The sequence below is a fragment of the Onthophagus taurus genome, chromosome 11 (genome assembly GCF_036711975.1).
Source record: "Onthophagus taurus isolate NC chromosome 11, IU_Otau_3.0, whole genome shotgun sequence".
In the NCBI taxonomy this organism is placed as follows: domain Eukaryota; kingdom Metazoa; phylum Arthropoda; class Insecta; order Coleoptera; family Scarabaeidae; genus Onthophagus; species Onthophagus taurus.
Genome location: NC_091976.1, coordinates 7091823 through 7118230, shown reverse-complemented (window position 1 = coordinate 7118230; position 26408 = coordinate 7091823). Strand labels below are relative to the sequence as shown.

At 34.9% G+C, this 26408-nt stretch overlaps 2 protein-coding genes across 3 annotated transcripts in view; both read right to left on the bottom strand.

The window, feature by feature from the left end:
* Positions 1-5754, bottom strand: part of LOC111419941 (putative mediator of RNA polymerase II transcription subunit 17) — a 41985-nt gene extending 36231 nt beyond the window's left edge. The window contains exon 1 of one of the 2 annotated variants that reach the window (XM_071200031.1): positions 5625-5754. The gene's annotated coding sequence lies outside the window, so the exon portion shown is untranslated. The remainder of the gene's footprint in view (positions 1-5624) is intronic. The other variant, XM_071200029.1, reaches the window with a different exon arrangement.
* An 8245-nt stretch (positions 5755-13999) lies between these two features.
* LOC111414487 (uncharacterized) overlaps positions 14000-26408 on the bottom strand; it is a 33171-nt gene continuing 20762 nt past the window's right edge. Inside the window, exons 6-9 of the mRNA XM_071200377.1 lie at positions 14981-15073; positions 14861-14923; positions 14588-14719; positions 14000-14405 (exon numbers count right to left, since the gene is read on the bottom strand). Of these exons, the coding sequence (XP_071056478.1) occupies positions 14295-14405; positions 14588-14719; positions 14861-14923; positions 14981-15073 (399 nt within the window). The 3' untranslated portion in view covers positions 14000-14294. The remainder of the gene's footprint in view (positions 14406-14587; positions 14720-14860; positions 14924-14980; positions 15074-26408) is intronic.

The window sequence follows — 26408 nt, the reverse complement described above, 5'->3', positions numbered from 1 at the left end:
TAATTACGTGGGGAGCATCTGTACAGTTTGGTAATGTCTTTAAACTTCAGAAAAAAGCGATAAGAGCGTTATGTAATCTTAAATACAATGAATCGTGTAGACAACGATTCCGAGAAGAGAAACTCTTAACTTTACCGGCGATTTAAATCTTCGAATGCTCAATATTTGTTTTCAAAGATAAAAACTACTTTCAACAATTTGTTAAGACAAACCAATATGTTACTAGACATAATCATATCTTCATACTGCCTAAACGTAGGTTAAATTTATATGAAAAAGGTCCCTTGTATTCATGTGTGAAAATCTGGAATAACATCCCCGTAGAAATCAAATTAATAACTATGATAAACTTATTTAAGTCAAATATGCGATATTTACTTTGTAATTTAGCACCTTATTCGCTCGACGAATTTTATAATAGCCATTGAATTTTGTTTTCTTTTTTGACGTTGGGTGAGTAGTGATAAGATGTGCATTTTTTGTTATTTTTGTCTCTTTACTTTCTCAATAAAGTTTACTATTATTATTATTATAATAAGGCAAATGAAATTCTGTTGAATATGCCACGCTAATCACGTTGAAATAATCGTCAACTCAGAGAATGATTTTTTTTATTCAAAATCTAAATGCATCGTGGTAGCAAGGGAAGCAATAAGCTATAAACTAGTAGTCAATAACATCATCATCGAACAAGTCATGGAACTTACCCACTTAGACGTGCACATCTCAAGCATTGACGATGAGTAGTACGAGATACTGTTAGGGCAACAAAATTCATGCGTATGGATAGTAAAGGCTAAAAAAATACAAATGCTGAATCCGTCCAAAAATGACCTAAAGACGGCACTGAAACAAAAGCTAAGAGCATGTTAAGAGTAGCAGAAATGAAGACCCTGAGGACAATCTCAATAAAGACCAGATGGGACAGAATTAAGAACTCCGACATTAAAGATCTAAACGAGGTTCAGAACATTACAATAAGGGGAAAATCAAAGCGAGACATTTTAGCATACGCGGGTCTGTAGAATACCAAATAACAGACTGCCGAAAATTGTGCTTACAAATAATTCGCCCGGAACCAACGGTTGGAGATAATATTTTTAGGGATTAGTGCAGATAAAATGTGGATTAAATAGAAAATGTGGAAAATAATACCAAATTGGAAAAAAACGAGTAAAAAATTGTTAAATGTAAAATCCATCAATGTTGGAACACGTTGAAATTCATTATCTATCAATATCTAACATCTCGCATCAACGCAAGAAATACAAGATTTTATTGAACCCAGTGATGGTTCCGATCTTTAAAAATTGTTCATTTGCGCGCTGACTACCTTGAAAGTATATATTTCTTCACTGAGACATCTCTTCCTCTATCGATTGGTTTCAAACATCCACGTGGCCCGCTACGAAAAACGTCAATCTGCTGCGGTGATGTACGGAAGGCTTTCAATTCAGTGTGGCACAACGGGTAAATAGGCTTGTGTTCTACCGTACATTCCCACCTAATTTCCGAATGTGGTTTTAAAGTGTAAAATACCCAACCAAAAAATGATATTACTTGAACAGAAAATGATGCTGTATCTTCTGGAATGAAATTCTAGTAGTTATTCTCTCAACGTAAAAAATAAGCAACAGGATTTTGAGTATATATTTTTGGACACCACTTTCATTTTCTTTTGCAATAAATATCTAATATATTCATTATTTTACTTTACTAAGTCAATGAATTGGCCGCTAATCCCAGTTGAATCTGAGTTAGACAGTAATTTGGCTGTCTATGACCTTTAAAGGCCACATTGTGAGATGCTAAACAACTTTAAAATTAACAGTTTCAACATACAATCTTTTTCGGAGTTGACTAGATTTTTATACTTTTTCATTGAATCCAATTTTTGTGGTTTCTTGTCCGAATGTTTGATACGGAAAACATCACATTTTTTACAATTAGTTGATATTTCACTGAGATCATATTCGCTGAATTACCGTTTTTATTAAAACCCGAAAAAAATATAACCAGAATTGGACCGTTTAATACGTTCTTAGTTCGGTTTACAAAAATAACTGCTAATTGGCGCAAACCTGGGCCATTTGAGGTTTCTGATTTTCAAATCCGTTAGTTATGGGTGTAGACAAAGTTGCCATTCATGTTATTGCGAAGGGTTGCGGACAATATTCTACCTACCACGTCCTAAGACACCGACGGTATCAATTTTGTATTATCTGGAAATATAATTGTCCTACTATCCGTGCCAAAAGTTAAGACCCCTCACTTTAGCGATCTATATCTTCGCAACCGCTCGATGAAAAAAATTGCGGTAAAGTTTGACTGAACATTTGTGAATTTCATTATTTTCGGTTCCGCAGTTTTCTTTTTATAGCGAGTTAAATGAAAAAAGGATCCGATTTTTCACGGTGCCGGCAATTTTGTCCACTTTGCCATTTTTTTCCTAAAAACTATCAGACGAAAAGTTTCAATTTTGAGCAGGTGGTAGTCTGATATGTTCTTAATGAAGAACATATTTTATTTTTTCGATATTCCATACAGTTTCGCGGAATCGCGGTTTAATAAGACGCCGTTATATCGAAAACGGCTGGGTGGATTTCATCGTGGATTTGACCAAAATATGTCAAATAATTGCATTTATGGGATGCCATTATCAGTTTTTCAAAGTTATATCTCTCTAATTTTTTTAGAGCGATTTAAGCGAATTATAAATTAAAACGAAACAGAAATAAGCCATGCGGGGTTCCGTTCAAAAGAAAAAAACCAGATAAAGACGTCGCGCCTTTATCTTACCTACATAAAGAATAAAGACGCGACGTCCTGTGTCTAAAAGACACACCAGGACCATCGTTTCCGATTTGACGGAATCCTCCTCTCCCCGCATGGTTTATTTCTTTTTCTTTTTAATTTATAATTCGCTTAAATCGTTCTAAAAAAAATTAGAGAGAAAAACTGCAATCGCAAAGTGGACAAAGTTGCCAGCATCGTACAAAATCGGGTACGTTTTTCATTTAACTCGCGATAAATAGAAAACCGCGGATCCGAAAATTTTCAAATTAACATATGTACGTATGTTCAGTGATTACAACAAACTTTGCCGCAATTTTTTTATCGAGCGGTTGCGAAGGTATTCATCTATAAAGTGAGGGGCCTTGTCTTTTGGCACGGATAGTAGGTAGTACAAATGTTGTGCCTCAACCGCAAGCGACCTCACCTCAATTAATTCGTACAACTTTGAAAGTTGTACGACTATTTGTATATGTCTGTAGGTAATGCTATCGGTCACAGATTCTTGAAAATGATATTGATTGTATCAAAATAGTACAAATGTAGCGCCTCGGCCGCAAGCAACCTCAGCTCGTACATCCTGGAAAGTTGCGAATATTTGTATCTATATCGTATAGATGTAATATCTCGGCCGCAAGCGATCTCGCTTTAATTAAGTCACACATCTTTGAAAATGGTGGTAATTTGTATAAAGATAGTATAAATGTTGCGCGTGGGCTGCAAGCAACCTCGACTTAATTAACTTGAACATCTTTGAAAAGTGTAAATATTTGTATCTATATTGTATCGATGTAATACCTCGACTGTGAGCGATTTCGGTTGAATTACGTCACACATCCTTGAAACTGGTGATAATTTGTATCAAGATAGTATCTATAAATATAGCGCCTCGACTGTAAGCGATCCCTGCTTAATTAAGTCCTACATCTTAGAATGTTGAAAATATTTGTAACCAGAAGGCATCGATGTAATGTCTTGGTCGCAAGTGACCACGGCTTAATGAACTCATACATCCTTGAAATTTGTGCATATTTGCATCTATATAATATCGATGTAATACCTCGGCCGCAAGTGACTTCGGTTTAATTAAGTCACACTTCCTTGTATTCCTAGTATTTGTATCAAGATAATATAAATGTAGCGCCTCGGCCGCAAGCGCCCTCGACTTAATTAAACCACATATCCTTGAAAGTTGTGAATACTTGTATCTATAATGAATTAACGTAATGCCTCGGCCGCAAGCGACCTTAGTTTAATTAAGTCACACATCCTTGAACATGGTATTGATTTATATTACGGTAGTACAAAATGTAAAACCTTAACCGCAAGCGACCTTGGTTTAATTAAGTCACACATTATCGAAAATTGTAAATATATTTTTGAAAATGGTGTTGATTTGAGACTGTAATTTGTTACTTAAAAGAAAAGTAAAATTGTTGTTGGCGTTCAAAGTGAACAACAAAAATTAATGTCGTGAAATAATTTAAATGCATAATTATTATGCATCTATCTTCAATATTCTCATAATTACAACGAATTCAATATCATTTAAGTATAAACTAATTCCATTATATTTACTAAAGTAGTATTTCTTGAAACATAAAAACAAAAACATTTTAAAATATTTTAGATTATGTGAAGAGTTTTAATTACATGCAGTTAAACGGGCGTTCTATTAAGTAATCTCTGGCTAAGTTTGGAGAGGAAAAAGCTCGAAGCGATTTCTCTAGAAAAGCAGCACGACACAAAACGTATCCTTGAGACACATTCTAGTTTTAACTTTTAACATTATCCGGTTCTGAAGCAAAAATCTATTCCCTGATTTCATTCTCAGATCGAACATTTCAAAATTGAAAAGTGTAAAAGAAATTAACAAAATGAGTTCATTAACTTTATTATATAAAAAATAAAACTTTTCCAACTTTTTTGTTTTCCAAAGATGTTATTATGCAGTCAATTTTTTTATTAAAAAAACAACTTTCACTCCAATTGTGACATTTGTCGTTGTTGAAAGGTGTGTCTTCGTCAATTTCATTTTTATTGCTCGTTTCTTTTTTAATTATATTTTCCTTGCTTTGTAACAATCGATTCGATCGTTACACAATAGATTTGAAACGTTTTTGAAACTGATTATAACTCATAGACAAATTCGCCTGAAGGTTCACGGTTCCCACGTCCATAGATCTTTCAGAGCAGAACATTTTCTGCCACCTAATTGAACTGTATATTAAAATAATCATAACGTATGCGAGTGTTCAATTGAGGTTTGTAATTCTATTAAATCATTTTAGAGTGTGTGAATAAATTGCAATTGCAATAAGTTTTTCTTAAAAAAATTGTATTCCAAACATTTTTTAATCTAAGTTATTGACCTTATAATACGGTTAATTGAGTATATTTCTGTAATAAATTTTTAAATATTGCACAGACACTTTTAATTCAAGAAATTTTTAATTACGTAATTCTTGGTTTATGAATTTATATGGCTGGGTTGAAGTTGTAAATGAACACATTTCATCGTTTAACCTTGTTTGGTTACCACTTATTTTAATAACTCCCGGAGGTTTTACTATTTCGAAATGCACTTGACTCGACACAGATGTAACAAGAATTAAATATGTTAAAGAACATCGATTTGAATTTAAATTGAATTCGATCTATTTGAAATCTAAAGAATAGAAGCGGAAGAATATCGAGGAAATCCGCGTTCCGTCTCCATTACGATTAGAAAGTTAACATTGAAACAAGTTCTAGTTCAAGTACAGGAATTATTTAATTCAATAGAGGCTCTTTAACGCTTATCTTTAAACAGTAAAGAGAAAAGAACTCACCAATTTCTTCTACTTAGTCAAAAAACGACACATTTATAATGATATTATATATTTTTCTGTGAAAAGCACGTTATTTTAGTTTGAAATTAAGTGGAACCGATAGTACATGTAGTTCTGCTCGGATTGTACTGACATCTTCTTTATAACATTGAAACTCGCACACCTCGGCAACTTTCTTTCCTTCTTGTTGTCGAATGGAAGTACTTACCAGGTGAAAGTGTAAATCGAATTATTCAGAATAAACTTGGGAATACCTAATAAAGACGTTCCTCCAAAACATTTTTGTGTATCTTTTTAATTATAATAGAAATTCTTAAACGTTATTATGTATAATAATATTTGTAATTTTTAACTTTAATCGTGGATAAGATGGGTACAATTAGCAAAGTGCATCGATATTGACCTATAGTATTGATTTCTATACTATTTCAGTAAAAGTTATTTTATTGATTGCTTTTTATACTAAAAGCATTGTAGATTTTTATAAATATTCTTGTTCTTGTTTTTCCATATTAAGATAACTTTGTACGTTGGGGCAATCTTATGCTGTAAGGAGGTATATTCCTATTTGCTAGTGGGTCATTCTCTTCCGCACTTACAACTTAATTTTAACTTTATTAATCAAATAATATTGATTCTTCCCACTATTTCGTGGTCCATGGTCTTCGAAGACTTTAAATTGCTGGTGCTTCAAAGTTGGACAATCAAATGAAATGTGTTATATGTTGGTATAGTACGTAAGTAAAACAGAAAGGGTGAATAATAAGCTGCATGTTGTAAAGATGATTATTGGTTTTAGAGTGTCCCATTAAGAACACTGATGGCGCCTTTATGAAAATCCTCAGCATTTTAGCAGAATTAGAGACATAGCATTTTACATCAATTCTCAATTGTATCGATTATGTTTTCCGTATAGTACGCTGTAATAAGTGCCCCTCTTCCAGTCCTGAATTAATGATTCTTTGTTTAAGAATGCTGTGTATATAGAAACATGCTGAAGGAACATTATCTTGTAATAAAGCCTGTTTAATACCACAGAACGTCGTTTCATCAAAAACATCCTCAAAGTTTTATTGACATAGTTATTAAGTAAAAAGCTATCTAAGTATACCTATACTGGATGTAGATATGTTGGTAAGGGAGCTAGAGGACTATTTGCTAAATAAATGATCCTGATATATCAATCTCCTAGTCACTCAGTGTTTTTAGTAAAAGAAGAAAACATTAATTGGTCTAAAAAACTTCGGGAGGAAATAATCTTGCCTACAGGTTCCCTATCGACAGATACAATAAATGGTAAAATTAAAGCTGGCATGATCTCATCCAGTACTGGGATTTTAAACGGTGGAGAATTATTAATAGCTCATCATATTTGGAAAAATGGACATTCATTAAAAGCCAGTCTAAAATCCAGTCCTCGTTCTTATTGGCGTTTTTAGTTATGTTAAAGGCACTGTACGTGTCAAGTTGGTTGTTTACGGGAATCACCAAAGTATTGAACCTGGCCTACGTATGTTGGTTGAGCGTTGCCCCATAAAGGGTACATCTTTATGGAATTCTACAAATCACAACCAAAAACCGACTGTTGTAATCCAAGATCGTTTTAACTTTTGGGTAGGGTAGACCTAAAACCACTCACAATCTTACTGAAATCAAGATCGTAAATTGTACTATATAGACAATCTCGGAAACTTTCCAATTCTAGAATGCTTCATTCAACTACTAGTTGTGAAAGTTGGTTCAGCAGAACTGGCTAAACTTCTGGCTGCACCCAAATTCTTTTGCCGTGGATTGTTAGTATATTAAAAATATATCATATTTAACCATTATTCGCCTTTACCATTTTTTGCTTATTCTGAATACGACTTGTCTCTAAGAAGAAATTGGGAATATAAAGGTGCGTTTTGTCCTAATAAAAATTGCTCTTTGTCCTTTATCTTGGCCCCTTTTTTCGGATTCAATTCGGCTGAGTTCTGGAAAGCATAGGGAATTCGGAGTTTTTAGCTACCTCTTTCGAGAAGCAAGTCATTAACCAATTCAACAATTGTTTTATTTGTATGCGCTGATAACAGAGTTTCTCTGATCTGGATCCCAGGTCACTCTGAGGTTGCTGGTAATGAAGCGGCAGATGAGCTAGCACGAGAAGGCTGTGCTAAAGCGTTTGTGGGCCAGAGCCAGCAGTTGAAAAAGACTTCGCCTACTGTCAACCAGTTCTCCTGGAATGAGACACACTAAGTTGTTTATTAACATCGCCACTGTCAAACAAGGGAATATTTTAGGATTTTCTCGTAGCAGCATTAAAGTTTTAATGGGTGTGTTTACTGGGCACTGCCGATTAAAGCCACACCTCAACTTGTTGGGCCTAGCCGACGACGTTGATTGCCGACTATGTGCGAAGGAGAAGAAGACGGTTGAACATGTTCTATGCCACTGGTCTGCTGTTGATCGTATCAGATTCTCGATTTTTGGGTCGCAGTTTATCTCCTCAAAGGATCTGAATAATTTTTCACCGAGCAAGGTATTAATGTTCGTTAAGAGCATTGGACTGCACGGCGAAATTTGATAACGCTATCTATCGGGGTACAATATATCCTTAGGGAAGCGGTGGAAGGTTGGTTGTAATGTAAATATAATCCGCTGATTTTCCCTGGGACTTGTCTTTACTTTAATCTTCTCGTTTCCCTCGTAGAAGAGTCGGAGAATCTCATCGATTTCAGGATTAATTGTCTGGGCATGTGTAGTAACTAAAATATGTTATGTTTATTGAAAAAGTAAATCAAAGATGGGTATTTGTTACAAAATAAGGTTTTCCATAAACACAAGATTTAACTAAAAATCAATATTTCAACATATTGTATTTGTGTTGAGATGTTAGTTGGTACCTGGTAAATTTTTTGCACGATTACAGTGTTTATTAAGATTTTAACTTTTCATTATCGCATTTCTTTGCCCTGTTCTTTTCATATTTTATTACAGATTCAGAAAAATTAATAATACATAGAACACATAACACATAGAACACATAATATTGACATCAACGATGCTAATATATCAAGAAACTACGTAGTGCAATATTCTCAATTAAGAATCAGAAGTGATGAAAGCAGAAAATGTTTGTAATGCTGGGTGTTTAAAGACACTTTCACGAGGATGGAGAAGATAATCTTTCATCGTTTAGTAGTGATTATCTGAAGGATTACGAAGAACGTGCAAATGTTTATCTAGATATCCAAGTGGTGCAGTATTACCATTTTCCGATGAATTCAACACAACTTATAATGAGACGATCACCCAAATTGAACAGGAAAGCTACAACGGTCATAAATACACAGCTTATAACGACAGGGTCTTCTAAATCTAAACAGGAAAACCCCATGTCACCATGCATATCAATACAATCTCGTACTAGCAATATCCATACTGTTTGGGAAAGACTTCAGAAAACGTATGAATATCCAGCTGTTAATCAGCCAACAAATTGGCTGAGTCACAAATATACAGTATGCATTTATAAGAAATATACAGTAAAAGTGAACAGGGTCCCAAGTTATTATCGGTATATCAGCACTGTCACGAACTGCCAGTATCCTAATCGACTAACAAATTGGTCGAGCGATCATAAGTAAACAACAGCTACAATGACATGATTTCTTAAAGTTGAAAAGGATAAGCTAGTGAAAACCAGCGTGCCAATATTGCCTTGAACTGGAAATATTCAGTCTATGTCAGAAAGGCCTCGGTAAAAGAAGGAACGGTTGTCGACCAAACAACCAACAAATTAGCCGAGCATAAATACTTCTTCTTATCGAAAGCCGTATGACTTCTTATGATACTTCGTCATCCCTGGTTCTGTTTCTATTGTGATGTTGAGGTCCAGCTGTCTAGTATCACTTTGAATGGTTTGCTATCACTCTTTTTGTGTATGTTTCGCCATCTCTTAAACATTTTTCCAGACACGATTGATTCACTCATGATACATGTTTATTTCATTTTTGTCGTCTCTGCCGGATTATCTGACGATGTCCGGGATGTTGCACTTTTCTCTGATTTCTGTGTTTCTCTTAAGATCAATTGAAGTATATCCGTTATTGTGCGTAGCATTTTCATTTCGATTGTTCTCAGGCCTCTGTTTGTCTTAGCTGTGTCGGCATGGTTTGTATATTCTGACTTCTTTTTGCAATTGATAGATGTATATTCTTTTATATTACATTGTAAAGTGCACCTGATATTCTTGTTGCCTTTATGGTTTGCTTTGTAACTCTGCCCTTTAGACCCCCATATGCATTGATTTATAATCCGAGATAGTCGAATTGGAACATCTGTTCAATGATTTGCTTTTGCGTTACAACTTTGCATCTAATGGGCGATTTTACGATAACCATGCCTTTCGATTTATTGGTCGCGATCTTTTTAGAAGCCGTTGCATTCCATCTTCCGTTTTTGCGATGATGTTCTTCCCAGTATATATTCGTCATTTACTCCATCTAGGCCTTTGATTATACTGTCCATTAGTATGTTAAACAGTTGTGAAATGAGGCTGTCACCCTGTCGGATTCCGGCTTTGATGTTAATGTCTGGCCTTTCCTCGTTCGTAAATACACATCCTATAATTACACGATCTCCTAAAGCTGAATAGAAAAGCATCAAATCGCATGTCAGTGCACCAGTATGTCAGTGTTGGCGCGAACAGTACTCGATCTATCAAGAAAATATCTGGGCCGTTCATAAATCATTCAACAAATTGGTTAAGCAGTTATAACAGAAACCCTATAAAAGCTGCATTCAACGTATTGACCCTGGAGTTATGGTATTGAATTAACGTACAACATTATACAGACGTGTATCGTGCACCAATGCTGGTGGATGAATTAAATTTCTAATTCTGAATAAATTGTGACTCCGGCTCTGTTTCCAGAATATCCAATTTAAGGATTAGTTCCCTTTAGTCTCTCGTCTCTCCCACTTATTTGTCTTTGAATAACTTCTGTATGAATAATCTGCGACAGTATTTTCCAAATTAACGTTTTGATCATCATTTGCCACAAAAACCCTTTAAAAAAATTCATATTCAAGGAACTCCGAATAAGAATAGAATCCACTAAACAGCAGAAATTGCTCTATCAATGTTGCAAATTTGCTCACAGGTAAAAGTATAACCATTGAAGGTAATTTATTGTAAAACTTGAGCGCAGTAAAATCTACACCTTTCTGTAACTTAGGGAGTCTGCAAAATGTAGGTTTTAGCTTATGATTGTTACGGGTTCTGTAGCTGTGTATATCTCTGTGGGCAGTATATTTACCTCCATTGTTGTGCAAGTACAGCAGACACTCTAATATAAACAGCGAGGGAAATGTTAGTATTTTCTGATGTATAAAGAATTCACGGCACTCGTCTCGATACTTCACCACATATGACACGAATGGCACGTCGTTGCAGCCGAAAAACCCTAGACTAACCCGAGCAGTTTCCCCAGACCAACAGAAAATATGATAATAGCTCAGCTTTCCGGAAAGTATACTTACATGCTGCTCCCAGTTCAATGTGGGGTCCAAGCGAACACCTATAAAATCTATGAATTGTTCACTCAACAGATCTGGCTGAACGCCTCTTAGTGTAAAGACAACTTCAGCTGTTTTGTTGGAATTCAGATTTAGGCCGTTGCACGCAAACCACTCCTCAGACTCAGAGCGCGATGCTCGATTTACTACAACAGCATCAATGAGGATTTTATGTCTGCTGATTAAAGTAGTGTTGTCAGCGTAGAGTATGATTGAAGACTTAGATATTGAAGCAGGCAAGTCATTTATGTAAATGAGGAAAAGCAGTGGCCCCAACACTGACCCTTGTGGAACTCCAATAGAAATGCACTCTGATGTACAATAAGTATCATTACACAGACTATTTGTCTTCTGCCGATAAGGTACGATTAAAATCATCTTTATACTACTGTCGCCAAACTTATATCTAATCAGATTCTTTATTAATAAGTTATGGTTCATACAATCAAAAGCCTTGCTGAGGTCGCATAACGCGTTAATCGCCTTTCTTAAAGACAGGAGTTACCGATGCTAACTTTAAAGCATTTGGAAAAGTATTTTCTCTCATGCATTGGTTGATTAATTTTGTTAAAGGCGATGATATTACATCTTTTATTAGCTTTAATATTTCAGCATTTAATCTGTATACATCCCCAGAAGAAGTATGTTTTAAAAAACAGATATCACGAACCTCAATTAAACCTTCAGGCAGAATTCAGGCTTCAGACAGAATTTCCCAGGTGGTACTGTGATATTCGATAGCAGCTGATTAAAGTTAGTTGCCAACTTACCGCGTAGAATTTTATTAACAAGATCTAGGGGAACATTTATAAAGTAATCATTTACTTCATTTCGGTCAACATTGCTTTAGTATTACTTTTATTGCTTATTCGATGATTGTTCACTATTTTCCACATATACTTACATAAATATTTTTTTTGGTTTAAAATTTCATCATTATATCCAACTTTAGCATCTTTTATCTTATCTCTATAATTTTTTGTCAGAAAGTTAAGTTCGCGCTTTAGTTTCTCACAACCTGTGGCATTGTGAGTATCTCTTAAGAAATGCAGGCGATTGCTCATGCCCTTGAAATCTTCAGAAAATCAGCTTGTGCATTTCTTATTACTTTGCACAATTATTTTTCCGGTAATGTACTATGAAATGCATGAAGGATGAAGTTCATGAAATATATCAAGCTTTTGATTGGTAGTCAAATCATCATGCGATATCATGCGATGAAATCCCAATTTATATCATATACAGAGTTATAAAACAACATCTTTTCATGACTCATAATTGGCCTGCATTTGACCGGCCTGCAAGTACATGCTGCAGTGATCAGAGCATTTGGCCCCCACATTCACGTTAACAGGTTCATCATTAAAATTAATAAAAACATTATCCAAACAGTTCAAACCCCTGGTTGAAGTATCGAGCAGCGATGGGAAAAAACCAAAAGTAGCGAAGGTGTCAATAAGTAACTCAACTCTTTTGTTGCCTGACCAAAAATAATCATTAAAATCACCCGCCATAATCATCCTCCGATGTGTCACAACAACAATGCCTAATTCATGCAGCTGCATCATCGCTTTAAAATGAATCTCTCGCGATAGACGATTCACTGAATTGATTTCCCTATACTTAACACCATCCTTAACCAAAATCAAGGTTCCGTCATGAATAAAATTGACTCTACAAAAGGATGTGCAGCGTTTGTATTTGAGCAATTTAAGGCATTAACTATTTTTTGCTCAACTATATAAGCTTACAGAGCAAAATTTTAGTGTAAAAAACTAATTTTTAATATTCCGAACACTTGCGAGCAGAAAAACTCTTAGAACGGAGAAACTTGGATTTTTGTCACAGTTGCAGCTACAAGTAGGAGTGCTGAGTTCAGTAACTAATTTGCACCGTTCTTAATGAATTTTCACTATTTCAATGCGTTCTTTTGTTGTATTTAAAATGTATATCCAATTATTTACATTTGTGAGTTGCAAACTGATAATTTAATTAACATACAAAATCCTGGGAAGACTCGAGGAAGTCTTTTTCGTTGAAAATGGACGCAAGCGAATATTAATTACAGCGGAACAACAGCTTCAAAAGTATCTCATTAATGAACTTGAGAGTTTGATCTTCGGCATCGAGTTTGGTTTGTCATTTCACATCAAAGCTTCTGTTATATAATAATTTGGTATTATCTGGAAGTACTGGAATTGGAAATTGTGGAAGATTTCTAAGGTTCTTCAAAGAAAGAGGTTTCAACTCCTCACAATAATCACAGGTTATCTGATTATAGGTTGTTCATAATTTAATATTTGGTAACTAATTTACTAACGCTAAACACACGATGGATTAAAAAATAGCGTGTTTTAAAATAGTTCAAATATCCAAATGAGATTTTAATGATTTAATAAAGACATTTCTACTAATTCATATATTACATAATGATTTCATTTACTTAATCGTCCATAAACTATTTTATTTCAGAATTTGACTTTTTAATAACTTTAATTTTAAGTTTTGTCAAAATATAATCTTAGATTGTTTTTCCAAACGAATAAAATAATATTTTTAAGATTAAGTTACAATTCTACTTAATCTTAATTTGAGTGTCTATAATTTTGAAATATTTCAAACCAATCGTTCAAGTTGAACATAGAAAGCTTTCCTTTTTCGCAAATTGTAGTGGGTGTGTTTCAACCTAAAATAATAATTCTCTAGAACAATCATGTACATATTTCATGTAATTTCGTGTAATTGGACAATAAGAGAAAAATTAAAAACCATTTACGCGCTCGTAAAGTAAATTTATCAATTTAATTGTAGTTCAACATGATATACAATGATACATTTTTTTATGGTCCATAATAGTACATTGTTTTGTGTTTGTGGTTTTAATAGAGCTTTATTACGCAAGAAATACAACGAATTACATTAGACGCATAAAGATGGTATCGAATTTAGCTCAGTTGTAAAAGAAACTATGTCGTCGGTTTATGTAACCTAATGTGGTAAAGCAAAATCATTTTTTTTAGTTGTGCAGTGAAAGTAAACCCAAGACGACGAGTGGTACCGTTGTTAAGTCCTTTTAGTTTTTACTATTCCATTTCTGCATTGATTCATTTTCTATTTCCATTTGTTATTTGAACTTGCCCCAGATGGTTTTACAAAAATCGATGAAATTCCAGAAAAAACTGATTTGAAAAGAGTTTGTTTAATATTGGCAAATGGATGAGCCTGAAAAATAATGTTAGTTGCTTCTTACATAATCGATTTAAAATAATCTCTCCAATTAGAAAGAGAAATTTGGGTTGTAATTAAAGACATTAAGATTTTATGCAATCATTAATTTCTTGTATACTTAGTAACAAATTAAGTAATTATATTAATAATTTAAAAGTAATTTTGTTTTTACTTACTTGACCATTTCCATTATTATTATTATTATTTCCACTTGCCCCTAAAAATGTTTTAATAAATCCCCCTAAGAAACTTCCAATATCTAAATTCGGTTGCTTTGGAGGTTGCTCAGTTGCTTCACCCATTGGCGCCTAAAAATTAAATTTCTTACTTTTTGATTGGTGATTATCTAAAACGCGGTGATTTGGCAATTTAAAATCACATCGATTTCCTCTTTTTGCCGTAAATTGTGTGAGTTATTTATTGAAATTTAATTATGAGAGGAAAATTACCGGAGCACTTAATGCAGGTAGGATTTGTGCCACTAGGTTGCCAGCCAATATTCCGGATCCTTTCTAAAAATTAACGGGAAAATTACTAAAAGTAAAAGTAATTGATTAAAAAAATTTTACTGCTCCAGGTGGCCTTGCTACTCCTTGAATAAATGCTCCAACTAAACCTCCAAGAAATGCGCCTACGTCTGATCCCATTCCATCTTCTCCAGGCTAAAATTATATTATTATTATAAATATTATACGTTTTTCAAGCGTAAATATTTTCTTTCGAACTTGCTAAATAATTTTCAAATTACCTATTGATTTGTTTAGATTACACATTTCAGCTTAGTTTTGAAGTGAATTCTCTAAAAATGACCCAATTTAATGGATGAGTGCAACGGCGATTGCAATTCCGATGGTTTTAATATGGATTTAAAAAAAAATCTGATGAAGTAAAATACCGCTCATAAGCGTATCAAATTTTGAAGTATTTGGCACAACTTATTTGTGGTTACACCAATCAAACTCATTTTTCACCCAATATTTCTCAGCTTAAAGCTGCTATATGATCACAAGAGTAACAAAATTTGAGGTGAAAAATCGAAATATTTTTAAATTTATTTTCCTATATTTACTGGCATGGGCAGTCGAGAGTACTCGTGATTTGTATGAAGCGATGCAGAAGGTGTTTGTAGAATGCCGTCGTCAGAAGATGACAAAGACACAACTAGCAGCGCAGTTTTCGACCACCCTGTCTGCTGTATCCAGAGTTCTTAAGAATTGGCGAACTCAGGAAGGCTTTGTGAGGAAGAAATGTCCAGAAAGACCAAGAGTTGCCACTCTCTACGAGGAAAGGAATGTCGTACGGCTGAGCAAGAGCAAATCCCAAGCTCAGCGCAGTGAATATTGGATGTGAATTATGGCACACGAGGCAGCATCAGCCATCTGTGGCGACGATTAAGAGAAGGCTGAATGCTGCTAGACTCGTTGAGACGAGAGCAAGTTCCTGATGTTTAGAACTGATACGCCGTCCCTCTGGCACTCACTTCGACCCCAAGTACCAATTGCCCACCATGAACCACGGCGGTGGAATCGTCATGGTGTAAGGGTGCTTCAACCACAGAATAACCAGAAGTGACACTGGCGGTAACCCGCCAAATCTGATGCCATATTGGTGATATATTAAGTTGTCTCTCTCAGTCATTGTGTGTTCATTGCGCCTATGATTCCTCGTGATAAGATGGCGAAGGACAATGGCAATGGACCGCTACGTGTACATGATCATTCTAGAGAATAATATGCTTCTCTGGACACGTAAAAACATAGGTTGGGATTGGGTGTTCTAACAAGACAACGACCCGGAAACATCGTTCCAAGGACGTGGCCAACTGGTTCGCGCAGCGTTAAATGACTGTAATGAACTGGCCCAGCCAGACTCCAGACCTCAACATCATCGAACTGCTCTTGGACACTCTAAGGTTCAAGCTGAAGGGCGGTCGGAGCATATTTGCTGATGTCCCGGCAGCTGCTGGTGGAGTGGGCGAAGATCGATCAGGCTCTTTGATCGATTCCATGCTTCATAGATGCATGATTGTCATCGATATCATGGGATATTCCAGTAAGTATTAAGTTGATGTTCACATAAAATTTTTACTGAGTATTGCAGAGTTCAGAGCTTTTGCAAATATCTTGCATTTTCATGATTGTTGGATTTGTCATTTTGCGTAAATTTGATAAATTATTTTGTTTATGAAAAGTGGTGTGTGTTCGATACACAGAACCTGCTGAACATGCAGAACATGCTCAGAAATACTGTGTGAAAATTTTGGATCAAAAAATTAAGTAGGAAAAAAGTTACACACAGAAAACAAAAATATGATACAGTTTTGAGCAGTACTGTATATAAGCTGATTTGAATAACGGCTGATGTAATCATTTCGCATTTGTAATCACAAGAAGATCACCCATTTACCTCAAACACTCGTTGAGCTGAACCGTCATGAAAGCAGTCATATCTAGTCAAATAGTATCGACTTGTGTTGAGTTTAGTAAGATCAAAAAGGCATTTAATCAAGTAGGGAAGAGAAGAAGCGAAGGAAAAAGTTAAAACAGCGAAAGTTAAAATTTCAAAACAATAATATTGAAAAGTAATGTTAAGAAGAATCCTGTGGGCTATCTATACTAAGGACATTGAAGATCTTAAGAGAAGATTGTTTCAATAAATAGCGTCAAGAACGGTGAAGGATAGAAATTGTTCGATGTTAAAGAAGTGAGGAACCGTGAAAATCGAATCGTAGAAAAACAGCTAAGTGCAAGGCAAGGTTTTCTATTTGGACACGTTCTTTATAAATATCTTATAAGGTTTAATATAAATAGAATGAATCATTTGGGTGTCAGAAGGGTAGAATTACAAACCACAGACTTTAAATAAAATTGACCCTAACAACCCATCAAATATAAATTAAAAGTGTTTAGACTCTAAGAATAAAGATTAGAATAATAAATCATTAAAGAGCAGAATAAATTCGAGTTAAAGAAAAATTATGGAAAAACCAAGATTGTTTACTGATTAATACAGGTAAACCAATTAATTTGACAATAAATCTGCGTCTGTCCTTATTCTTTTAGATTTCTCAAAAGCATTTGATATTGTACATCATAGGACCCTTCTCGCTATTCTTCACTACATTGGTTGCTCGCGGAAAGTTTACACCTTCTTTGAACACTATCTTCTTCATCGTAGGCAGGTAGTTACTCTAAATGGATTTCATTCCGATGATGCAGTTGTTACATCTGATCCCAAGGATCTGTTTTGGGGCCTCTGTTGTACTTAATTTATACCAGTAACATAGTCGATGTTCTGAGACACTGTGCTATACATATGCTGTACACAGAAGACTGCCGAGCTGTTTTTAATAGATTAAAGATTTTAACTCTACCCTCACTTTTTATTCTCGAATGCGCTCTGTATGCTTTTGATAGCAGGGGACATTTGGCGGTACACGCAGATATTCATGAGCATGGTACTAGGAATAAAAACTTCTTTACAGCAATCGATGCTTACTCAACCTGCGATTAAAAGTTCAATTGTGTGAAGCATTAGTGTTGTCTGTATTCAATTTAGGTGATACCTTGTATGATTCTTGTATTGATTCGGTTACTTCTAATCGTATTCAGTGTGTTCAGAACCCCTGCTTCCGTATTATTTATGGAATAAAGCGGTGTGAACATATTTCACATACACTCGGCTGGGTTAACTGGCTTAATATGGGACGTCGAAGAATTTTGCATTCATAATGCCTTTTCCATCGAGTAATTTTGAATAAGTCTGCTCCATATTTATGGCATAAAATTCGTTTCCGATGTGATATACACAACCTAAATATAAGACATCTCTTAGAGAGCACTCTTACGATATCTGCATATCATTCTCAGCTTTTTAAGCGGTCTTTTTCGTACAATATATGTAAGGTTTATAACGGTATCCCATTGCATATCAAACAGCGTGGTGAGTTTGGCTTAAAGCGGCTTTTAAGGGATATTTGCTTCTTCAGCAGTTACAATAGCTTTCATGTTCACATGTCCTACTTTTTCTTTGCATATTTCTTCTTGTGCTCTTGTGTTTCCCACTGTTATATCTTTTCAATTCCTTTTTTCTGTTTTATGCTTCTTTGTTCTTTTACTTTTTGGCCTTTTTACTCTTGCCTCCTTTCTTGCTACTATTAATTTTATTATCATTATTATTTTGTTATTACATTTATTTATTAGTATAATTACGTTTAGTTTCTAGTTTCTTGTATTCTTCAGGGGCTGATGAAAAACAGTTACTCATGGTTCATCCATGTGAACTGACTTAGTCTCTTTTGGAGAATCGTTAAAATTAAGTTTTAAGATATAATTTTATTAAGTTGTCGCAGTTGTTGATTTTGTATTATTTTGGATTACTGATGAGACAGTATCATTCAATAACCAACAAAAAGTAACGCGACGTTGAAACATATTTACGAATTTAAAGATCTATTCCTGAAATATAAATTTTGGGTTCAGATAACGTAAAAAGTACATTAAGCTGCTAAATTGGTTAGTGCGTAAAATCATGGTAATAATTTTAAGTAATCACAAAATTCTGTTTGGCGGGTTTTAGTAGGTTTTATTTAATCACATTTTAGTTACATTTTTACAAGATGTACCGATACACATATCTAAATAGTCTGAGACTATAGCATGAATTTAGTAAACCAAAAGTGATGAGACAAAGTTTTGGATGAGATTGGGAGCTTTAATTTCGAGATGTAAAACCGAAGAATAACCGAGATTAAAACTGCATATAAAGGAGAAATAATTGCTTTCTTCGTGATTGTGAAAGCGGTTTTGATCTAGTGGGAGGAAATCCAAGGGGAATGATCAAAAGTAACGTAATGATCATATTAACTCCAGAAGATAATATGACAAAGTTAACAAAGAATGCTACAGTCGCATCTATGTATATATGTAACATATCTATGAAGTTTGGTAATAAAAGAATTACCAAAAATTAACATAATTATTCAGATTGACTGATGATACTGAAGAATTATAAAAACTTATAATGACCATATAAAATACTTTTCTGTAGAATTAAATTTAAAATGACAAATATCTATCACACATGTTATTCGTATTATTCTCATTCTTTATCGATTACGAAGTATTGATTTATAAAGTATCTGGTTCCATCGAGATAGTTGTCCTGCCCATAAAAGTCGGCGAATAAGAAAGAGAATTTCTAAATAAGTATTACCTGGATATTAAACGACCCGGTTAATATCCAATTGCAGAATTATCACTCCTGTTTTGTCGTCCAAAAAAGATATTACCGTTTTTACCGTGCATATGCTGAATTACATGCCACTCGGCTCTATTGTATGTATTTATAACTTGCCTTCTCGGATTTCGAAGGGTCTTTTTGACTATTTGTCTTTTCGGTCGTTCATCCCCAGCCACTACAAAAGTGATCAGTGACCTAACTACTTATTATGGCGTAGCAACAAGAAGCTTGCAATGAAACAGCAATCCTCAACACCATTATTATCCGCCTGGTGTAAATGGCGCCATGCAGAAACGAATATAGTTTAGACAGTTTTAAGCACAAGAGACTACCCCTTTCGGACGAAATTCAAAGAGCTATTAAACCAATTTACCAATATTTAACATCAGAGGAATTATTGGAACGCTGTTTAGGAGTAAACACACAGAATAGCCCAAAGATAGTTCAGTTTGCGACGCATCTAGCAGTTAGCATTTTTAATTAAGGTTACACACTGTTGTTAACAATGATGCAATATGAGTATTAGTTTGCGTACCGATAATTTTGCATATGTGGAAGTCAGAAATGCGGAAAGGCTGAAACGTTCCGAACGGCGAGCATCAAACGCCACTAAACAGACGAGAACGAAAAAAAGGAATTAGGTGCACAATACCAGGCGTTCTGGGAAAAAAAAGAAAGTCTACTAAACCCTCGAATTGCTGACTAAAGGCAAATCACGATTTTTCATTTTATCACCTTAATAACAGTACTTCAACTTTAAACCCTTCTCGTAAACAGTTGTACGATGTTTCTAAAATTTAATTTAGGATAGAATTAGATCAGTGATAAAAAGAATTTGTTTTTTTCTTTATGACTTCCTTTCATGGAACCATAATTGATTCGTGTCCAGCGATCTTTTGTGTTTTCTCGGATTACTTTTCATCTGTTTTTGTAGACGGCACAATCAACAGCTCAGTAGTTGCACATGGCTTTGGAGTTTTGCCGTGGTTTTCCGCTAATGCAATTCATAATGTTCTGTTGCATGTTGATCGGTCTTCTAGCCCTGGATGTTATTCCAACTGTTTCGTATTTTTTCGAGTCCTTACTTGAAGGTGTTTTCCCAAGTATGTGGACAACGGCTTTCGTTATTCCAATATTTAAATCCGGTGATAAACAGTTGGTATCCAATTACCTATTTCTATCCTTTCAGCTATCCCTAAAGTCTTTGAAAGAATTATCCACGAACGTCTTAGTGTCTCTATTTCTCACTCTATAATCAATGAACAAGGTGTAATGTCATGATATCCTGGATTCAGGGAATGGATTTTGTAGGCATGACGCTACAACGTGGTTTCCTGTCTGCACGATCGGTGGAGTCTAATCTGTTGTCCTATGTAAACTTTATTCATTCTGCTTTAAACGAGGATACTTAGATTGACGCAATCTATACCGGCTACTCCAAAGCCTTTGACAAAATCGATCATACTATTCTTGTACAGAAAATTTACTCCTTTCATATTCTAGATGGTCTTGTTCACTGGATTATGTCGTATTTATCTAGCAGAAGTCAGGTGGTAGGATTGGTAGCAAACCTATCACATCCGGTGTGCCTCAGGGCAGTCATCTTGGACCCTTACTATTTGTAATGTACATAAACGATATTTCTTCTTGTTTTAATTTTTCTAAGTTTTTACTAATCTGGACTGTCTTAGACTACACGACGATCTTCACCGTCTGCATGACTACTCTCACCCCAACAAACTTTAGCTAAATTATGACAAATGCCAAAAAATTACATTTACTTGAAAACATTATCCTCTCAACTTTCCTTACAACTTTAGCTACATCTCTACGGTCTTGACCTCATCCGTAGGCATTGCATTCCAAGTTGTGATTTCATCATCATATTGAATTTATGGTAAAGAAATCTCTACGTAACTTGAGGTTTGTTATCATGGTCAGTAAGAATTTCACGAATTTTTTTGTGTATAAAAACCCTTTATTTAGCATTTGTCAACAGTGTGCTATGTTATGGTTCCGTATTGAAGCTATTCAGCGACATGTTGTACGTTACTTAGCACATAAATTTCATCTTCCTTACTGCGATTACGATAGGCGTTGCGTAGTCTTCAACTTATTGTCTCTGTAGCAATGTCGAGTTGTTTCTGACTTGAGCTTCCTTCTCAAGCTTGTTAATGGCATGCTGAATACCGCCAATCTTCTGCATAAGTTGAGCTTCAAGGTACCATAACGGCTTACACTTTGCAACGCCATATTTCGTCTTAACGTATCTAACACCAACCTTTATCAAAACTCACCATTAGTTCGAATTCTTAATTCTTATAACCAGGGCTTCAATCAGGTATTTATTAGAGGATTTCTTTACGCTCTTTTAGAGAATGTGTAACTAACGTATAGCGGATGTTTTGTTGATCGCTTTATTGTTGTATGTATTTTAGTTTGTCACAATTTATATATTAATTTTCGTTATTATTAAGAGGTTTTGTTGGGGATATTCTCCCTGTATGCATCCCGAATATGTAATAAATGAATAGCACTGGAAGAGGAGCTATCGTGTAAACGATGTAGCAACATATTTTTTACGGCCCATTGGAAATCGTTTAACTCTTCTTTATTCATAAAACATCGTTATTCATTTAGTGATCAGATACTTAGTTACGACTTCGATCGATTAGTGTTAATTTGATCTTAATTGAGGTTTAATTGGGTCTTAATTGAGGTGGTACTGTATGTTCATGAACATTCTATTATAATTTTGTGAAACCTATTTTTGGTAATTGTGATCTCAATGCCGAATTAATATTCATTGTCGCCGGGCTAAGCCTTGATTGGTGTTTGATTTAGGTTTATTAAGTTTCTGTTAAAATTAACACGACCTATTTTTCATTTAACGACATGATTCCGTCATTCTGTTGAGGTGATACTTCGCCCACAACAGAATGTTCATGAATCGCCGCCTCACGAGTTCAGCAGCATTCAGCCTTCTATTAATTGTCGCCATTGATTTCTGGCGCTGTCCGCGTGCCACAATTCACGTCAATATCCACTGCGCTGAACCTGGGATTACTCCTGCTTATGCGTACGGCGTGCCTGGACGTTTTTTCGACGTCGAAAGTCTCCCCGAGTTCGCTAATTCTTAAGAACTCTGGATACAACAGATTGGGTGATTGCAAACTGGCTGTTAGCTGCATCTGTGTCATCTTCTAACGACGGCCTTCTACGATCGCCTTCTGCATCGCTTCAGACAAATCACGAGTGTTCTTTCGCCTTCTCATGTTTGTAAATACAAAAAATAAATTTGAAAATATTTCGACAAAAATAACGTAAGAAACGGAAGACCTCTGACATTCAACGGCAACTTATTAAATAGCTTTTGACACATGTATGTTGGACCCTGTTGCGTTACAGTTAATCTACACATATCGACATGCACATTACAACGATTACGAGTTGCGTATTTGTGAACATCAGCATGATTTAAAAGCTCATCGAAATTGTTCGGATCATACGATATACAATTTAGTATATAAATAGATGGCAGGGTTAGAACGCCTAAACGCACGAATATGTGTCGACAGTCCTCACTGTATCTCAGGCCTCGCACAACTCTTAGAGCCCTACGCTGTATATGGGTTTGTATAAGCGCGAACTAAGCGGTTTTTACTACTTCTAGTTCCACTTTGACAATAAGGCTTCGTAGCAAAAAGAAGTTTTTTGAAATTTTCTTGCTAATAACGTCAAAATAATGATCAAATTTCAATACTGAGGTGGTTCCTAAGAATTTACCACACGACGGATTACCAAAATTGTTCAAACAGTTTTCTTATTATTCAAACACAACTCATTCGCGATGCAACATTTACGTGCTCTATCTAGTATCAATTCTGATCTTTGAATGACTTCTTCAGCATCATTATGGCGTATTACGGAAATTTTTATTGTTACATGTTTTATGGTGTCTTGTGTTGGGGACATTCTACGCATGCACACCATATATTCCGAGTTCAAAGAAAATGTGTACGATTAATGGGTCGTATGGGATTCACGGAGTGCTGCAGGAGAAAATTTGTTCAATTAGGTATTATGACCTTTCCGTGCATTTATATTCTTGCATGTCTGATGCACGTGAAGGCAAATTTGAGTGAATATAAAAAAACAACGATAGTCACCAGTACAACACAAGAAATGGATGCGGCCTTGCTGTCCCTTTCAGTCGCATGTTGAGGGCGCGAGATGGTTGTAATTATCATGGTATCCGATTTTTTAACGCATTGCCTCCTCATGTTCAGAATTTGGACATCAAGTGTTTTAAATCTGTTATCAAAAAATTCTTGATTGCTAAAGGCTTCTATAGCTACGACGAATTTGTAAGCAATGATTTTCAATTAATATGAACACTAATTCCTCACCAATATTTACTGCTGGTAATCAGTCTCCTTCAATATATATATACATGTGTATGCCTGACTTTATTTTTATTTTATTTGATTTTACTTATTAATTTTCAAATTTGACCTTTCTATTTGTTTATTGTGTATTTTCATTTATGTATATCTATGTAATATAACCTGACGTGTGAAAATGCTGTAATAGTTTGGACATCACAAATAAATTGTTATAAATTATTGGTGCTTAGGATAATCAAAGTGGCATCGTCAGCATATAAAAAACAATCAATGTCCCTAAAATAGTACGGAAAGTCATTGAAAAACATCAAAAATAAAAGAGGACCAAGGATAGAACCATGTGGAACACCCCGAGTCAAAGTGACTCTTTCCTACGTCATTTAGCCACAAGTCACCTGTTGCGTTCTGCCGGCCGAATAAGATTGGATTAGACTGCAGCGTTTCTTAAACTTTTGATGATGAGTGTAACTCTTTTTAATGACCACATTTATCGTGGAATCCCTGGCATCATTCAATTTTCTTTAATGAAAGGTTTTAATGCAATGAATGTTTAGATAACATTTATTTGCTTCAAAAAGTACTTTCAAAATTAATACCAAATTATTAAAATAACGTTTAATGGGAGGAGTGGTGCTGCTTGGATGAAAGTTGAATTCTGTTGTCAGGTTCGGCGTCAAGTTTGTTGCGATATTTATTTTTTGTCGACATATAAGCTGAGAATCCCATTTCACAGATATATATATGTAGTAGCAGATGGTAAAAGTGCCAACACGCCCTTTTGCGACCATTGAAGATATTCATCTTTCAAACTGCACCAAAATTGTATTAACGGCATTGATTTAAATTTTTCTTACAACGATGAATCATATGTCATTTCAATCAAAGTTTCATATTCTTCTGACGACATGATTGAAGGTCGTGTATTGATAATAAATGGGTTTTTAATCTACAGTTCTTATTGATATTTAATCTGCCTGTCATTCGGAAAATATTCATTAAAATCTTCACTCAAGCCTTTCAGGTGTTGAAGAACTTCTTCAATAAATGTGCCCTATTTCAATCTTTTCCTCTTCCAAAAATCTTTTATAGTTAGGAAGCAATCATATTCATTAGAGCTTACACAAATTATCCAAAATTCTATCATTTTCTTGAAAGCAAGAATTTTTTCGTTAGCATTAAATACATTTACCTGTTTGCCTTGAAGTGTTAAATTAAGATTATTGATCTTCGTAAAAATGTCGCTTAAATATGCAATATTGAGCAGCCAATTTTTATCAAATAATCGATCTTTCAATTCGAAATTATGTTCTAAAAAAAAGCACGTACATCGTCCATTAATTCAAATAAACGGGTGAGTATCTTTCCTTGTGACAACCATCTGACTTCAGTATGTAACAGAAGAGATGTATGTACACCTCCCATTTGTTACACTTCCCAGGCCGATATTTTTAATAAGCCGTACAGCCCCATTAATTGTGTCACTCATGGTTTTTGCTCCATCTGTACCGATATCGATGCAGTTGTCTCATATTATTTCATTGTCTTCAAGAAAAGCATTTAGGAGACTAAATATTTCCAGTCCTGTAGTACGTGTTGGTAAAAATCTACATAACAGAAGATCCTCTGATATTGCGTTTTTATGCTGGTAACTATTGATGACAATTCATATTGCAAGTCCAGCTACATCGGTAGATTCGTCCATTTATAATGCAAATTTGCATGATTGTAGGCGAAACATAAGTTCATTCTTTATATTGGTGGCTACATTTCTGATGCGCTGAGCTACCGTATCATTCGATAGTGGGATCTTACCTATTTCTTCTGCTGATTTTTCGTTTAACATCTAACCATCTCCATAGCGCAAGATTTTATGAGACTTTCCGCAATTGAGCAATTGAGCTATTTGATAACTGACCAAGTAAGAAGGTTCAGTCGCTTTTTCATTAATTGTTTTTGTGGTTTGAACCATAAATATTTTTAATTTTACAAGTTCGTCACACTTTCGCTTGAAAAATTCAACATTTTTTTCTTTAAAGTCCTTATGGAGAGATTCCAAATGTCGACGCATCTTAGCTGGAGCCATAGAGCTAGTTGGAACTATTTGGAGCTATATGAGACCTTTGCTATATATAACGCACTGCGGATTACCATTACTGTTCATAAATCCTAAGGATATACAACTTTCATCATACCTCCTACGTTTTTTAGTAACTATTTTGTATTCAACACTTGTAGAAGCATTTATAACTGGCTTATTTTCCTTTGGGGCGATTTGATTTGCATCGGTGTTATTGTCAAGCTGAATCTGTTGCATCTACACTTGAACGTTTTAGTCTGCCGTTTTTAAGCC